Source organism: Hordeum vulgare, chromosome 3H, assembly GCF_904849725.1.
Source record: "Hordeum vulgare subsp. vulgare chromosome 3H, MorexV3_pseudomolecules_assembly, whole genome shotgun sequence".
Taxonomy (NCBI): domain Eukaryota; kingdom Viridiplantae; phylum Streptophyta; class Magnoliopsida; order Poales; family Poaceae; genus Hordeum; species Hordeum vulgare.
Window position 1 is genome coordinate 21,064,767 of NC_058520.1, and position 17,428 is coordinate 21,082,194.

General features: G+C 43.1%; 2 protein-coding genes and 1 non-coding gene across 3 annotated transcripts; 1 reads left to right on the forward strand and 2 right to left on the reverse strand.

The window, feature by feature from the left end:
- Positions 1–713: 713 nt before the first annotated feature.
- LOC123442652 (rust resistance kinase Lr10-like) lies at positions 714–4,357 on the reverse strand. The gene is made up of 3 exons (XM_045118757.1): positions 2,847–4,357; positions 2,198–2,221; positions 714–2,043 (listed from the first exon to the last, which is right to left on the reverse strand). Exons 1-3 carry the CDS (start codon positions 3,610–3,612, stop codon positions 956–958), a joined length of 1,878 nt encoding a protein of 625 aa, XP_044974692.1. The 5' UTR covers positions 3,613–4,357; the 3' UTR covers positions 714–955.
- A 249-nt stretch (positions 4,358–4,606) lies between these two features.
- Positions 4,607–7,127, forward strand: LOC123442650 (rust resistance kinase Lr10-like). The gene is made up of 3 exons (XM_045118756.1): positions 4,607–5,571; positions 5,665–5,807; positions 5,875–7,127. The coding sequence occupies exons 1-3, from the start codon at positions 4,832–4,834 to the stop codon at positions 6,972–6,974; spliced, it is 1,983 nt and encodes a 660-aa protein (XP_044974691.1). The 5' UTR covers positions 4,607–4,831; the 3' UTR covers positions 6,975–7,127.
- A 5,213-nt stretch (positions 7,128–12,340) lies between these two features.
- Positions 12,341–12,414, reverse strand: TRNAV-CAC. Its single transcript has one exon. It is a non-coding gene; the product is annotated as a tRNA-Val (tRNA).
- Positions 12,415–17,428: the final 5,014 nt, after the last annotated feature.

Genomic DNA, 17,428 nt, shown 5'->3' on the forward strand with positions numbered 1-17,428 from the left:
ACTAAATAAGAGCATTTAGATCACTAAAATAGTTATGTAAACGCTCTTATATTAGTTTACAAAGGGAGCATTTAGGAGACCACGTTTCGAATCCTTCCGCGTCGCTTATTTTTCACTATTTTCCTTTTAAAATGTGCATGAGTGGGACGGCCTGTTACTGTTGAAGCGAGAGTTTTTACGGGCTCGGTTAATGCGAGAAATAACATTTGCCGGCGCTCACGAGTGACCTAAAAGGCCCAACTCGCTTATCATCTCTCTCTCCAAGGGGGAAAATGGGAAATACGCGGCGTCTTCTCAAAAAAAAAAAAAAAAAACTCCGTTCTCGGCGGCGGCCGGCTGCCGGCGGGTGAGTCCCCCGTCGTGCTCTGCTCCCACGCGTCCGTCAGCCACGCCTGCCGATGGCCGTCACGCTTGCGCAGCTGTCGCGTGAATTCGCCGTCGGCTAGGCAAGCTCCTCGTCTTCCTAGCACCCTCCTCCCTCGCGTCTCGCCGGAACGCCCCCGATCCGCTGCTCTGGCGATGGAGTCCGGCGGAAGCTGTCTGCCATGGTAATCCCCTTGCTCTCCTTGTTGTATGATTTTTTTGCCTGCTTACAGGATCCTCCCTATTTCTTCACTGTATTAGAACGAGCTTACACGCTCATCTTGTGATTCTGAGAAGGAAATGGCTGCAGTTTTGGGGGGAAAGAGGATAAAATCACAGGAACGGCATGCTAATATAATCCCACAAGTTCACATCATTCAACTGTTGCAAAATCCACCCTCATATCATATGTTTCTGATTAATAGCATTACAATATGATAGCATACAGATACAGTAAAACCTCATATACGTAGTTCAGTGCGTAATCCAACATTGGGCATGCTACTGCAAGTTGAGTTCCCTCAAACATATAGGACGAACACATGAACAATGCTCACAATGCAGATGCAAGTTGAGTTCCCTGAAACATTGTTCATGTGTTCGTCGTGTTTTGTGGCAAAGGGCGATTTTCAGAGGACACATAGGGCTTAGGGGGGATCTGCAGATTCTGCAACCTCCCTGTTAACATGTTTACCACCTTTGTCATTGATGGCCGATTCTTCGGGTTCCATTGGATACACCACAGTGCCACGATAGTCAGCTGCCTCATCTTTTCCTTGTCTTCTGCTGTCATCTCCATAGAAAAGACCAATTCCTGCTCAGTGATTACTTCCTCGTAAATCCACTCTGTGAGGTATACCTCGTGCTGGTTCTCAACACTTGGGTCTGAATTCCTCCGCCCGCTCACCATTTCCAATACCAGCATGCCAAAACTGTACACATCTGACTTGTATGACACCCCTCCAAAGTTCCGAGAGTACAGCTCCGGTGCGATGTATCCCATCGTGCCTCTTGCTGCACTCAAGGTAATGATGCTTTGGTCCCTTGCACACAGCTTTGCAAGGCCAAAGTCTGAAATCTTAGGATTGAAGTTGTAGTCCAGCAAAATGTTGTGTGGCTTGATGTCAAAGTGGAGAATGCGTTGGTTGCAGCCTTGATGTAGGTATTCCATTCCTCGGGCAACACCTAAAGCAATATCTACCATTTTGGTGGGTGCTAGGAGTTGTCGAGAAATATTAGAAACATGTGAGAATATGTATTTTTCAAGTGACTCGTTAGGCATGTATTCATAAAGCAGAGCCCGTCTTGTTCCTTCAGAGCAAAAGCCCATAAGGCGGACGATATTTGCATGGTGGATTAGTCCAATGGTTGCTACTTCATTGATGAATTCCTCTCCCTCTCCTGTAGAGCTCTCTAGCATCTTGACTGCCACAGGCACTCCATTTTGTAGCTCGCCTTTGTATACACTTCCAAATCCACCCTGGCCTAGTTTATCCTTGAACCGTCTTGCTATCTTCTTAACTTCAGGGAAAGTGTACCTTGTGGCTTTTGATGTGCCATATGCCTTGAGAAACATTTCGACTTTCATATTCAACTCTTCATTGTACCTTGACTTCAAGGAGAGATAGATCGCGGTGGCCACCATCATTGAAAGAACTACAAATGCAGCGACAGATGATGCTGCTAATTACAAAGAAAGGAAATTAGTGAGTTGCATTCAGATAAGAAGGCATGCGTTCCTAACTCTTATCGTAATGGGAAACACAAAAGAGTTAAGATGGTAAACAATAAGAATTCCATTCCGAATGGGAAAAAAAAAGAGTTGCAATATTACCTGCAATTGGGATGACCTGTATACCTGCTTGTAGGAAGAAGATCATTAGTTTTGCCATGATTTAATGTAGACAAAAATAGAAGAACTACTTCATTACTTCTAGAAAGTATTTTTGGAACAATTAATTCTTGATTCTTACAGGAGTTCTCTGTGGACTTAGGAAGGACATATATATATGTGTGTGTGTGGTAGCCTCCTATTGGCTTCTTGTACATTGGACCTCAGAAAAAGGGTGTCATATTGGTTAATGCATTCTCTTGGTAAGTTATAGATCATCGTCAGTTGTAAAAGACTAAAGCAATCTGAAAAGTGACCAATTAAGGTTTATCTCTTACTTCTTTGGTCTGAATTTACAAATTAGTCCACCGTCATAAGTTTGCCCATATAATTTGGCACTTCAAACGAATGTTTTTTTTGGGGGGGGGGGGGGGGATTTTCATGGATACGATTTTTCTTCGCATTACATTTTTTTTTTGCAACATAACTTGAGTGTAGATGAAATCCTGTCGAAAGATTAAAAACAGTTAACATCAGAATATAAGAGTTCAACAAACTAGTGGACAGAGAAACAGAAATTCTAGAATGTTGCTCCAAAATAAAAGACACACTATAGTCTATATGAGACTTCAACTAGGGAAAGAAAGAATACCACGGTGATGGCAAAATGCTTGACGCCTTCGTGAGCTGAATCCACAGTGTCGACCTTGATGTTCACACTGTTGGCAGACATCCGTAATGTTATTGAGGTGCCAAGTGAATGTTGTTTCACCAAAGTTGATGACTGCATTTCCTCTTTCGATGAAAGCGGACTCATCTGAGTTTTGGCCTCTTTTATCATAGGCGAAGGGTATCGAGATGCCTTTAGAAATGGCTATGCAGTCCCGTGGAAGGTCAGACATGTATGCGGAAGCTGATGCCAAATACCAGAATTGCCTAGTGCTGTTACTGAGACAAGAGGCTGGGCCCACTATACTATATTGATCTACTGGTGTGAAACCTCTTGAACAACGTACCAGAGTTGTAACTTGTGATGATTGAGGTTGTTTGTACACATCAGTTGCTAAGTCTGTTGAGATGAGTTTCTGAACTGGGCATTGCATCGATGGTTCCTCAAGCGGGATGACGTTGATGACACGGTGCCTGTAATATATCTCAGTAACTTTGCAGGAGCCAAGAACATGGTGATCCAGGATTGCATCATCCCCAGAGCACGATAACTGCATGCCTGGGGCACCACACAACGGTGGATCGGTCGAAAGCTGGAAGGGGAACCGGATCTCAGGTCCATGTTTGTTGCACCGGTGAGATGGACAAGTTCTTAAGAAATCTTGTTCCGCCGATGCTGCTTCGACATCGGACTCATAGGTGAGAAGACATACCAGCAGCAGCGTGACAAGAAATTCCGAGAAGTCCATGAAGAATGTATTGGGGATGAAGAAGGAAGAAGAGAAGGCAGGGAGTATAGGAAGTTGTCACTTATTTGCTTCAAACTCCTATGGGTACTGATGCTGTGCTTGTCATGATAGCTGTGTGCCTGAGTGCGACTTCCAAGCTACTACTGGAGCTTCTGCCTAGTTGAGTGGCTTAGAAAAATCATGTGGTGTCTGGAAATGAATGATGCTATCACTGTTTAGGGTTTAGACTATTCTTCCCATTTCACCACCCAGATGCCCTCAGTTTTCTTCAACCCTGTATTCCTACTCTTCTTGGATTAAATTATGTACATGTGCAGTTACCTGGAACTTGCATTATTCTACTATAATAAACTCTCGTGAACTCTGACATGGTAAAGCACCATGTGCAAAGTTTGAATCATGATAAGGCTTGTTGACTCATTGGGATAGCTGCTTGATTGAGGACTGATTACAGTGTGTCTGGTTGTAGTCCAATCATCATTGAAATAATCAACCAGACATATAGAGATGCTGTGGTTAGCACTGCCATCGCTTTCAGTTACTACTTAAAAAGTGCTTCAGTTGTTAGCTTATTTTAGTATCCTATTCGTTCTAATCTGCAGACAGTAGAAACCAGGGGAAATATCAAGTGCAATATAATCTGCACTTAGTGTTAAGTATATTAAGGAAATTATAGGAAGTTATCTTTGTAGAGTAGGGTTGTAAAATGGATCAGCTTTAGATTTTTCTCTGTGAAACATGCCTTGCTACCTGATATACTAAATAACTCAAATGAATACTACTTCCTCCGTAAACTAATATAAGAGCGTTTAGATCACTAAAATAGTGATCTAAATACTCTTATATTAGTTTACAGAGGGAGTATTTATCTGTCATTTTTGGATCACTGTTATTTGTCACTGTCTGAAGGCGTCGATTCCATGTTACTGTAACTAGGACAGAATTTGACTGGAAGATAACTCTAAAGTAGTACACTTGGACTCTTGGCCTCCTGTTAATCAAGAGGGCTAGTTAGCAAGATTATGTAACTACTCTACTTTGGCTTGGTGGTGACCTGCTAGTCTCATAGTCAACAGCATCAGAGTCATGTGGAGCCACTAGTTGGCATGTAATTATCCTCCTTTGGAGTTTTTAAAAATAAATAAAAACTCTGGCAGCTACTCCCCTATTTAGCCATTCATCTGCATGAATGTGTTTCTCTGAACCACTCTAGTCTGCCATGGCAATACCCACTGCTCTCGAGGCCTTAATTGTCTTGTTTGTGCTTGCAGTTCTTGCTGCAGATCAGGCAGAAGGGCGACATCATCAGCTTAACTGTCCTTCTTTCTCGTGCGGCCCTCTTGAAAATGTGTCGTCCCCATTTCGACAGGCAAGTGATCCACCTGGGTGCGGTTATCAATCTTACGAGCTAGTTTGCAGTGATACTAAGGCTACAATCAGCATCGACAACGCAACGTACTATGTGTCTGCCATCAACTACATCATTCAAACCTTCTGGGTCATCGATGCCGACTTGGATTTATACAACAGCTGTCCTCTACCTCGTTGGAAGCGGAATTGGCGTCCTGTTGAAGTCATAAGGATAATCCGAGGCCAACGGGTTCACAGCAAGGTAGTCGAATTGGCCCCCAGAACATCTTATCAGGCTAACTTTGTTAATTGCTCTCAGGAAGTAAAGGACAACAGTATGTACATGCCTGTTGCTTGCCTGAGCACCAGCCATTCTTTTGTTTATGTGTTAACTAGCCTAAGATCTGATAGTATGAAGAACCTCGAGCCTAGTTGTGGTTTTTTGGCCATGACTCCACTAGATGGCCAGGACATTCGGAGCACTGTGCCTTTAGAGAATGTGAGCTATGCAGATGTTGTAAAATTTATGAAGTATGGGTTCAATGTTGGATTTCCTTCCAAACATCGTGGGCATGGAAACTTCAAGGAATGCGTGATGGATTTAATGCCGTAAGTTTGGATTCTTCATACCTGTAAACTCTAATTTTCTTTTTTGCACATGCACATGATCTGATCATCCTACATTTTTCTTCTTTTCTGCAGCGCATCCCCTCAAGATTGGATTCTGAGCATTCTTATGGTTGATGTAATTTTCTTGGGTTGTGCAGCTGAAGCACTTCCCTTACCCATTGGAATGTGCTTGTATATAATACAGGTGGCCTCGCCGTTTTTCAAGCTGTTTGCTGGTACGTGAGAATTAAGTACTCCATTATGATCTATGGGTGATCCCTAATTAAACTTTGTTTTATGCAGCCCTATGCAGGTTCGTGTTGGCACCGTTGGTGGTATTGATCTTCCTTGCGTACAAATACTGGAAAACAAGGATCACAATTGATGCCGTTGAGAAGTTCCTACTGATGCGACAAATGATCAGCCCATCGAGGTATGCCTACACAGACATTGTTGCAGTCACAAGTCATTTCAGAAACAAGCTAGGCCAAGGTGGCTATGGCTCCGTGTACGAGGGTGTGCTCCCAGGCGATGTCCATGTTGCTGTCAAAATGCTAGAGGGAAACTCTAACTGCAATGGAGAAGATTTCATCAATGAGGTCTCCACCATCGGCAGGATCCACCATGTCAATGTGGTCCGTCTTGTGGGGTTCTGCTCAGAGGAAATGAGAAGGGCCCTGGTTTACGAGTACATGCCTGGTGGTTCTCTTGACAAGTACATCTTCTCACCAGAAAGCAAGAAGACCTTCTCCTGGGATAAGCTCAATGAGATTGCTTTGGGCATTGCTCGAGGGATCAACTACCTGCATCAGGGATGTGAGATGCAGATTATACACTTTGACATCAAGCCGCACAACATCTTGCTCGACCGCAATTTTGTCCCAAAAGTTGCTGATTTCGGACTTGCCAAACTGTACCCAAGGGACGAGAGTTTTGTGCCATCGAGAGCCCTACGGGGAACCATTGGGTACATAGCTCCTGAGATGATATCTAGGAGCTTTGGCCTCATATCGAGCAAGTCTGACGTTTACAGCTTTGGGATGCTGCTGCTGGAGATGGCTGGAGGAAGAAGGAATGCCGATCCAAATGCAGCGAACTCAAGCCAGTCTTACTACCCATCATGGGTGTATGGCAGGCTCGCTGAACAAGAAGTGCGTGGGATATCTCCCGCCGACGACATGCATGAGTTGGAGAAGAAGTTGTGCATTGTTGGATTATGGTGCATTCAGATGAGGTCCCAAGATCGGCCGACAATGGGGGAAGTGATAGAGATGCTGGAAGGCGGCGTTGATGGCTTGCAGATGCCTTCTCGGCCGTTCTTCTGTGACGAAGGGCACATCCATATAGAGGATTCTTATCATTTGTCCTCCGAGTTGACTGCAATCTCCGAGGAGGATGTGTAAAAATTCGTATGTTTGATGTAAAAGCGTGTGATGAGATAACGATTTCATCTCCTATGTACTTCCAGGTTTTCAGTTGTTGCTCAAATTTTTGTGCTCGCAACTTCAGTTTGAACCCCTGTAATGTAATAATAATCCGTCCTAGAAATTTCTGAAGTAATCTGGTAATAATATCGACAGTGTGACTGCTTATTATTTAAAATTTGGTAGAAGCATTTCCTGAGAAGAAAAGAAAATGGTAGAAGCATCATGCTTTAATTGAGAACCTCAATCAGTTGCCATTATGTATGACTATATGTTGCCTTTGATGTACTTCATCCGGTTAGGCATACAGGGGCCATGGATTTTATTTTACTTTATTATATCCAGTTCAATTAGCGGATGCCGATATATTTGACCAGCGTTATTATTAGTCAAAACAAGGATACTGATCCGGTTAGGCATACAGTGGTCCTGGTCCAAGTCTTCTCTTACAAGTCAAAGATGTTTATTCGCACCCTCACATGCTCGATTACCAATTGTACTGTAGTACCAAACATAAACTAAAAGGAGTAGATAGATAGATGTCAGACTTGTTTTGTGATAGAACACAAGTTTTCTTTATCTTCTACTACTTTTTAAGGCAAACAACTTTGCAAGGCTCTTAAGGGAGCAACTATCTGAGGAGCTCTCCTTTAGAAGCCTTTCAAGGTTCACTCTTAGGCGCCGGCACTAGACGCGTTCTCAACCGCCGTCATGTGTCGTGCTCTGGTCGTTTTTTTTTTTTAATTTTGTTTTTATTTTATTTTTCCACACACGTTTTTTGGTTTTTTAGATGTTTTTTTGTTCTTCCTTAGCTTTTGGATGAATACAATTATTATTTTTATGCAAAAAAAATGCGTTTTTTTCTTTTTCTTGAAAGTCACGGTTTTGCTTCCGTAAGTGTCATAGATTTGCTTTCAGGAGAGGCACGACCGTGCGTCTTGGAAACAAAAGGATGTGTTTTATTTTTTCCTTTCTTTAGAGGTATGGTTTTGTTTTTGCAAGAGGCACGAATTTGCTTCTGTGAGAGGCGTGACCGTGCCTCTCGATTTTTTTTTCTCTTCAGCTAGAGGCACAGTTTTGCTTTACAAGAGACACGAGTTTGCTTCCATGAGAGACCTGTGAGGTCGAACTCCTGGATGAGAGTAAACGCTACTTCGTTTCGGCTTGTCTCCACATTAGGGTTTGTTCCAGATGAGCCGGCTGCAACATAATTCTCTATTTGACGCATGTAGGGGCGGCCCAGTTTGAGTTGTTGTACGTTCAAAAGAATCCTGGCTTTTCAAAAATATTATGGTTTTTTTAGTGTTTTTATTATGGTTTACTTGTTGGGGTTTTTCCTTTCATTTTGATTTTCTGTTTATTTTTCTTATGTTAACAAATATACAAATTTCAAAACATTCACTAATAAAAAAATGTTCACTCATTTCATAAAATACAGGCAAATTGAAACACTGTTCAAGTTCAAAAAACAATGTTCACACATTTGATAACATGTTCATTTTTAAATAAAATGTTAGTTGATTTGAGAAAAATGTTTCTATTTTTACAGAGCTTTCAAACTTTCAAAAACCTGTAATATTTTCAAAATGTTTACCAATATTTTGAAAAACAATTGTGTTTTGGAAACATTCAAAATTTTGAATGCTTGCAAAATTGAAAAAATATTCGGAGGAAGAAAAGGAAACGAGCGAGCCTGCACGCAAGCTACGCTTGAAACTTGTGTTTCCCTCAGCCTGGCTGAGAGGCCTAGTTTTGCATCCATCGAGCTAGGTTGAAAGACCCATGGAGTGTACCAAACACTCAAGTTTTGCATGATGGATGCGAGCCACATGCCATGCAACAAACCAAACACGTCCATGGTGAACGGGGGCCTCGTGTACATCAGATTCCGACCATACGCGCAAAGGAACAGTTAAATGGGGCCGTTGTAGATGGTAGCTCCTACCTGCCGCTCATTGCGGCGTGCGGCAGGGACTCCTACGCCGCACAGGGCCGGCCCAGTTTTGTTTTTTTTTTCTGTTACTTTTTCCTTTTTATTTATTTCCTTTTTTTTGCCTTTTCTTTTCTTTTTGTATTTGAAGCAAAAACATTTTTTGAATTTGAAGAACAATTTTGAAAAATCATGAACAAATTTGGAAGCACGAACAATTCTTTAAAGCACAAAAAAAATTTGAATCTTGAAAACAAAATTTTGAAAAGGAGAACATTTTTGAAAAACCCCCGATTTTTTTTGGAATTTTGAGAATAAATTTTGAAGCTGAGAACAATTTTGAAAAATCGTTAATAAATTTGGAAGCACGAACAATTTTTTAAAACAAGAACATTTTTTGAATGTTGAGAACAAATTTTGAAGACGAAAGCAATTATGAAAATCCTGAGCAAACTTGGAAGCGCGAACAATTTTTTCCAGCATGAATATTTTTTTAGTCGTGAAAACAAAATTTTGAAATGGGGCACAATTTTAAAATACCCAAATAATTTTTAAAGCATGAATAATTTTCGAATTTTTAGAACATATTTTGAAACCGAGAACATATTTGAATAATTCAAACATATTTTGAAATTGAGAACATTTCTTGAAAATCCAATTTTTTTTAACAAAACATCAAGATCATTTTAAAAAAACAGAAAAGAAAGAAAAGAATAAAGAAAAAAGGAAAAGAAAAATACCAGTTTGGCTAACCTTCTAGAAGTTTTTCTAAAACTGGAAAAACTGGCTCGGAACCTCTAGGAGATTCCAAAACGGGGGCGCTACACCCCCGCTAATTGGGCCAGCCCATTTGTAATCGATCTCCCTCCCGCTCTGTGCGAAGCCCCATCACCGCTTCGCACAAAGCGACGAATAAGGTTTTCCTTGCAGCTGCTCGGCCTCAAACTGAGCGAGGGTTCTAGAAGGCCACGGCCACTGCTAAGTCTGGGCAGAGAGAGCCCAGATCCAACAATGACCCGTGTGATAGTTCGATGGGGGTTGCTTATGTAGTTGTGCCCTCCCAAACAAGGGTGTTCCGGGGAAGACCCCCAACACGTTGGAAGGGCTTTTCCTATGTAGCGCCACAGGTGCTGGTTCCTTTGCTTTTATGCAAACCGACGCCTGCAGCCGCTTGTCATGGGTCGGCCAAGTTTTGTGCGTTGCGTTCTTCCTCTCCCTTTCCCCCATCCAGAATTAGAGCAAGTGATATGTAAAAATGTGCGAGAAGGATTCGAAGCGCGACCCACCTGTTCGAACCCATCCGCCCAGCCCATCAGACCATGGCTCCTCTATTTACGTAAAGCCGATTTCGGGAAGCTTCCAGAAGCTTCCCAAAGCGGTTTTCCCAGTTCGTGATTTAGTTTACGACCGTCTTATTTTGGTTTTCCTTTTTTATATTTTTAAATGCCTCGTTCTTTTACGAACTTCTTGTTCTTTTTTAAATCGATGAACTTTTTCGGATTTGATGAACTTTTTTCGCTTTACATGATTTTTTTTCAAGTTTTGATGCCTTTTTTCGAATTTAATGACTTTTTCAAAATGAATGTTTTTTTCAAATTTGATGAACTTTTCTTCAAGATCGATGAATCTTTTTCCAATTTATTGAACTCTCTTTAAATGGAATATTCTGTCAAAAAAAATCGATGAACTTTTTTTATAAATCGATGAACTTCTTTCAATTTCGATGAACTTTTTTGAAATTTGATGAACTTTTAAAAAAATCAATGAAACTTTTCCAAATCCAATGAACTTTTTCTTAAATCGATGATTTTTTTTCAAATTGGATGTAGTTTCTTCTAATTTGATGAACTATTTTCCAATTCGGTAAACCTTTTTCAAATTTTCTAAACTATTTTTAATAATCCAATGAACTTTTTTCAAGTTTGATAAATTGCAAAAATATTGATGAACTGTTTTTCAAATCCAATGAATTTCTTTTTGATTTTGTGAACTTTTTTCAAATATGATGAACTTTTTCCAAATTTCATCAAATTTCAAAAACAGTCAAACGCCCAAATAGTCAAACGAACGAAATAGTCGAACGCCTGAAACAGTCGAAGGAACACTTGAAACAGTCAAAGGAATGAAACAATCTACTGGGCCCCGAAGGAAACAAACCACAAAGGTTCTCTGCACGCGCCACTTCCCCTAACCGGCGCAGCAGGCGCCGATTAGAAGCTCCCCATTGGAAGCCCATGGAGTCCCATCCTAGTTGGGCGCTAGTGTTGGGACTCCATCTGGGGTGGTCGATCCCGACATCACCCCGGGAGGGCCCGAGGGGGGCGATTAGAAGCTCCCCCATGGAGTCCCATCCTAGTTGGGTGGTAGTGTTGGACTCCATCTGGGGTGGTCGATACCGACATCACCCCCTATGTAGGAGGGGTCGAGGGGGCGAAGGGGTAGACCACCAAAGTTGTCCTCGCGGGCCTCGACTTCTGGTAGAGCATGCTCATGCCCCACGTAAGGGGTTTCTCATAGCATCAGTTCCAACAAGAAGTTGTGCTGGAACATCTAGGCGGGCTGGTCACTTGGGCATGCGGCTCAGTTGATTGATTATATTCACGATGAGGAAATTGATATCGTGGGTCTACAGAAGATGATTTGATCATGATTTTTCTAGTTGGACTCGCCAATCGTTTACGTGGCAATGACTGCCGACGAGTGGTCACGCGGGAGGCATATTTCTAGGTGTCAAGGAGGACACATTCATATTTGATGACATGGATTGCGAGGAATTTTTCCTCCGCATGTCTCTGACCGACAGTTGTTCGAACCTCGTTTGGGAGGTGATAGTCATCTATGGCCCGACTGATCATGGGCAGTCTTTCACCATTTCTGATGGACCTGAAGGCCAAGGTTGAGCTTACACAATTCTTTCTTATTTTTTATATCTACGACATGGTGAGCACGTGACTGTTTTTTGTAATCTGCATCATAATTCATTTAATCCGATCGAAGTTATTTAGGGTGATGGTATTTTTGAATTTTTTTTGTCCAATGTGCATCTTCAATTCTCCATCACTACTTTTAATAAATCTTCGGGAACAAACACCTATCATCCAAATATTATCAATCACTACTTTTATTAGCACTGTTTTATTAGCACATCTCCAATTCTCCAATGCGCATCTCCAATTCTCCATCACTACTTTTATTAGCACAGTTTTGTTCAAAATGTGAAGGTGTTCCTTGAAAACAAAAGATTTCTATAAGCTATAATAGATTGAGTGCAATATTATCAATTCGGAACCAAAAAACTTGAAGTGCCTCAGCCCAGGTTCAAATTAACACAGTTTTGTTCAAAATGTGATGCGGTTCCTCCAAAAAATTAATTGTTACTAATATAGATTAAATGCGGGACCAAAAAAAGTTGTGCTGTCTGAGCCCAGGTTCGAACTGGGGACCTTTAGTGTGTGAGACTAACGTGATAACCAACTACACCACCCAGACTTATCTGACCACGTTTTCAACAAGACAATATATCACGTTTGTTGTACTGGTAGAAACCCTAGTCCTATGGATCAAGTTGGAAAAACGAACTTAGATGTACCTACGCAACTGATGAAGGATCTTTTTCGTGGAGTACAAAATTCAGAATTTATCTGTAACGCATGCTGGATTACAAGTCCGATGAAACTGTGCATCATTGGCTCATGCATGCCGGATTAAAGTTGACATTATTACGTTGCATGGTACTCCTTCCGTTCATAAATATAAGTCTTCTTAATTTTTTTACTAGGGGCTACATATGAATTTATATAGACATACTTTAGAGTGTAGATTCACTCATTTTACTTCGTATGTAGTCCGTAATTGAATCACTAAAAAGACTTATATTTACGAACGAAGGGAGTACATCGGAATAGAATTGTATTTTTCACCTATCAACATGAATGTAAAGGGACAAGACAGTAGCAACCTCAATCTCAGGGATAAGAAATTATGTCTCAGCATTCTGATTTAATATGTGTTACTTTGAGTGATATAAAACATGTTGGAATGATTTGGAAGTCGTGGAAAGAATGAGATTAAAGATAAGAAATATAAGTTTCAGTAGGGACAAGCATGGCAGGTCAAGGATAAGGATGGGGATTAACCACACGACCGGCAGGTTCTTCAACGTAACCTCTGTATTGCAATCTATGCTTGGCATTACATTATATGGTGAGTCGAAGACCTAATGGGATTAAACTTGGCATAGCTGATGTAGCGATGTGTATATGTCATGCTGATCTAGTGATGTATATGTCTTGGTATATATAGTTGGACATTTTCATGGTTTGGGTTCATCAGTTGGCGGGTGGTGCAGAGAAAAAAAGCAATTGTTAGGAGGACTCATTATAGTTGACAAGTTTCCTTACCGATTCCAGTTCTTGCCCTGAGATAATTTTGTCATGAAGCTTATCTTGGCTATCAAACCATGGACCGTCATCCGAGATCCTCCTCCTCCTCTGCATTTCCAGCAAAACCGTTCCACAACCGTAAACATCTGACTTGAAAATACTTTTCCAAACTTCAGAAAATATTATAGCATTTAAATATTTTTCTGAGTACGACAAGTTAAACAGTTCGCCTGCAAAAAAATAAAAGACAAGTTAAACATTTGAAAGCTATATTTTCCATCTTTTGAGTAAGCCGAGCCATCTTTTTAGACATAAGAACTTGATGCACATCACTACCTCCTCTGCCCTCTGGTCACCATTGTATAGCAAATCTCACATTGTGCAGTCTTTTCTTTTAGAAAACACTGGATTTCAACAGTCCCCACAAAACGAGTCACTAATATGAAAAAGAAGTTCTTACTGAGCCTTCGCAGACAGATCTTACTGAGCCTTCGCGTTTGGATGGACGAGCGCGGGGAGGTGGTGCCGTTGGGCGCCGTGGTGGCGTCGACGGATGGCTGGACTGACAAGGATTATCCGGATCATTCTCCTGAAGATGGTTCAACGGTTCGAGGATGATGACGGCTTCTAAAACGTGTGCATGTGGTGTACGCTTTAGGTCTGCTGCACTGGTTGTGCCTTCCGATACGTTATGTGGGTGGATCGGAGACGACACCGGATTTAGATATGGGGAGTGAGAGCACTCCACATTATCACGGTATGTAGGTGTGAGAGGGGGCTTCGGATGGTTTGATGTATGTACTTGTGAGACCTTTGTTGAATAAGTAATAAAGATGGTTGCATGCATCATACGATGCAGAGGCCGGGGCTCAGCCTCCTTTTCTAAAAAATATGAAAAAGAAGTTCTAGTATTGCAGAAGTGTGTAAAGTATACTGGAACTGGTGACTTCAAAGATATTCACCATTGGTGAATATGGTTACAGAGCTGGGATTGTGTTAGGTTTGGAAGAACCTTTATGGGAGGGAACCCAGGAAATATGGATCAAGATCGAAGATCCATGTGCCACTGTGACCTCTATTGATGAAAATGATATATGTGCGTAGGTAGGTACTGTACAAATCTAGGCAATTTACACTTAGTTTATGAACTTTGCTAGCTAAATTGCAATCTGAGTTCCTCCTCCTACTTACTTCTTCGCAAGCTAAGAATCTGAATTCTTTGTATTCAAAATGTAGCAAAATCCTCTCACAGTCAGTGGAAGCAAGAATAACATCTCATCAATTATCTACAACTTTTGGTTATCTGGGGTGTTTAAGAAGGGCCAATAGCTCATGTGCGACGTCTTTCCTGGGAATTGGAAGCAGTGCGACATCTTTCGATGAAATAGCTGTCGTGCGATGGTTTGCAGGGAGAAAATAGCTCACGGCCACACATGCGATAAAACCTTAGTCAACTAGTCCAATTTGCGTTAAGTCATGTCTTACCTAATTTGGGCCCAAATTACTTAGCACCGCATCTCGTGAAACTGCCCGACTAGAACTGTCCAAAACTGCCCCACATCTTCAGCTCCGGCGGCGGCTACGACGGAGGAGCCCTATTTCTCGGCGGCGGCGGCGGCCATGGTGGTGAGTGAATTCGATACTCTAGTCGCAATCCCCTCCGCCTTGTAGATCTGAGCTCTCTGTTTTGCTTGGTGAAATCGATAGAAGGTGAGAGGGGGCGGCGCGGTGAGAGGAGACCTGTTGGGGAACGTCGCATGGGAAACAAAAATTTTCCTACGCGCACGAAGACCTATCATGGTGATGTCCATCTACGAGAGGGGATGCGTGATCTACGTACCCTTTTAGATCGTACAACAGAAGCGTTAGCGAACGCGGTTGATGTAGTGGAACGTCCTCACGTCCCTCGATCCGCCCCGCGAACAATCCCGCGATCAGTCCCACGATCTATGTGACGCCCTCGGCTTAATCGTACGCTAACCATACACGCAAAAGCGTACGATCAAACCCAAGGACTCACGGGAAGATATCACAACACAATTCTAGACACAAATAAAATAACATCAGCTTCACATTACAAGCCAGGGGCCTCGAGGGCTAGAATACGAAAGCTCGATAAACACACGAGTCAGCGGAAGCAACAAATATCTGAGTACAGACATAAAACAACATGGGGTGCCTTAGAGAAGGCTAGCACAAAAGATACAACGATCGAACGAGGCGAGGCCTCCTGCCTGGGAACCTCCTAACTACTCCTGATCATCAGCGGCCTCCACGTAGTAGTAGGCACCGTCGGGGTAGCAGTCGTCGGCGGCGGGAACCTCCATCTCCTGGGCTTCATCATCTGGTCGCAGCAAACGGATCAAGGGAACAAGGGGGAAGCAAAGCAGCGGTGAGTACTCATCCAAAGTACTCGCAAGTCTTACATCAGAACTATTCTAATTATGCATCAGTATCAAAGAAGGGGGTTATATGTGGACTGACTGCAGCAATGCGAGAATAGAGAGAGAAGGCCTAGTCCTATCGAAGACTAGCATCTTCAGGGTCTTGCAACAATAGACGAGAGTAGAACAGGGGTAACACAAAAATAGTCATATTGTTGCAGCAATAATAAAGTGATGATGGTGGTGACGTGCCGGCGAGGGGGAGCCGGCCGGATTCGGCGAGGTGATGACGTCTCCCTGCCCGGTCCCTCCCGGACCGAGCGGGAGAAGGCCGACGGGGGGCGGGGTGGTAGGCCGGCGAGGTGGAGGCCGAGGCAGCCGGGGCCGGGAGAGGGGAGGGGCCGCCGGGGTAGGAGGAGGCCGTGAGGGGGGCCGCCGGGGGAGGATATGCCGTGGGGAGGGGGGCCGCCGGGGGGAGGAGTTGGCCGTGGGGAGGGCTGCCGGCGGGAGGAGGAGAGGCCGCCGGCGGGATGGGAGAAGGGCTCGGTGGGGGATCTGGCGTGGGGGAGAGTTACGGGAGAGATGGGGAGGGGCCTGGCGTCGTGGGAGAGAGTCACGGGATGGGGTTCTCTCGTGGGCAGGGAGCGTCGGTGGGGGGTGGGGGGAGAGGACCGAGAGAGGGGGGGGGGCTCTCGCGCGTGGGGGAGGGTGGGGCCCCCCACGAGGGGGAGGCTGGCGGCGGCGTGGGAGGCGAGTGGGAGGAGGCGGCGGCTCCCTCGCCAGGGGGGCTAGGGTTTGCGGGATGGGGGGGTGGCCGGCTGGGCCTTGAGCCCAGTTGGGCCAGGGGGTGGGGTTGCTTTTTTTTTGTTTTTTTTCTTTGTTGTTTTGTTTTGATTTGTTTTATTTTGCCTTTTTTACTATTTCTTTCTTTCATTATTTATTTTTCTAACTGATTTTTTCTTTTTTAAACACTTTCTTTTATTATACTTTCTTTTACAATTTATTATACATACTTTTAATTTTCTCTTTCATATACATATTCCTTTAAATATTTATAATGAACTTATAAAGTACTTTCCTTTTGTTTTCAAATTTGGAATCCGGACAGACTCGAATCAACGCGGGTCTGAGATGGGAATTCGATGACGTGGCATCATTAGCGGTTGATCACTGTAGCTTAATTACAATAATTACTGTTGCAAAAGTCGAGGATGTCACAATTCTCCCCTACTAACAAGAATTCTCGTCCCGAGAATTAAGAGGTAGAGGGAAAAAGCCCGGGGTATTCATCACGAAGATGATCCTCGCGTTCCCAAGTGGCTTCATCTTTAGAGTGATTTGACCACTGCACCTTAAGGAACTTGGTGACCTTGCGACGAGTTTAACGTTCAGCTTGGTCGAGAATGCGGACCGGATGCTCTTTATAAGAGAGGTCTTGTTGTAGTTCAAGCATATCGTGATCCACTGCTCGAATAGGGTCCTTGAAGCAGCGACGGAGCTGAGAAACATGGAAGACATCGTGAACCTGAGAAAGGTTCGCCGGCAGTTCCAATTGATAAGCCACTCTTCCACGCCTTTCGAGAATAGTGAAAGGACCAATATAACGAGGAGCTAACTTGCCCTTGATTCCGAAACGGTGTGCACCTCTCATTGGTGTGACACGAAGATACACCTTTTTGCCAGGTTGATAGACCATATCCTGAGGATGACGGTCATACTGATTTTTCTGACGAGACT

What these genes read in the sequence shown, in the direction of transcription:
- LOC123442652 (XM_045118757.1), bottom strand. Translation starts at nt 3,612, where the DNA reads ATGGACTTCTCGGAATTTCTTGTCACGCTGCTGCTGGTATGTCTTCTC. An exon ending in AGCATTTTGCCATCACCGTG is followed by an intron (nt 2,222 to 2,846) that starts GTATTCTTTCTT and finishes TCCTACAAGCAG; the next exon opens with GTATACAGGTCATCCCAATT. An exon ending in ACAGGTCATCCCAATTGCAG is followed by an intron (nt 2,044 to 2,197) that starts GTAATATTGCAA and finishes TGTAATTAGCAG; the next exon opens with CATCATCTGTCGCTGCATTT.
- LOC123442650 (XM_045118756.1), top strand. Translation starts at nt 4,832, where the DNA reads ATGGCAATACCCACTGCTCTCGAGGCCTTAATTGTCTTGTTTGTGCTT. An exon ending in TGCGTGATGGATTTAATGCC is followed by an intron (nt 5,572 to 5,664) that starts GTAAGTTTGGAT and finishes TCTTTTCTGCAG; the next exon opens with CGCATCCCCTCAAGATTGGA. An exon ending in GTTTTTCAAGCTGTTTGCTG is followed by an intron (nt 5,808 to 5,874) that starts GTACGTGAGAAT and finishes TGTTTTATGCAG; the next exon opens with CCCTATGCAGGTTCGTGTTG.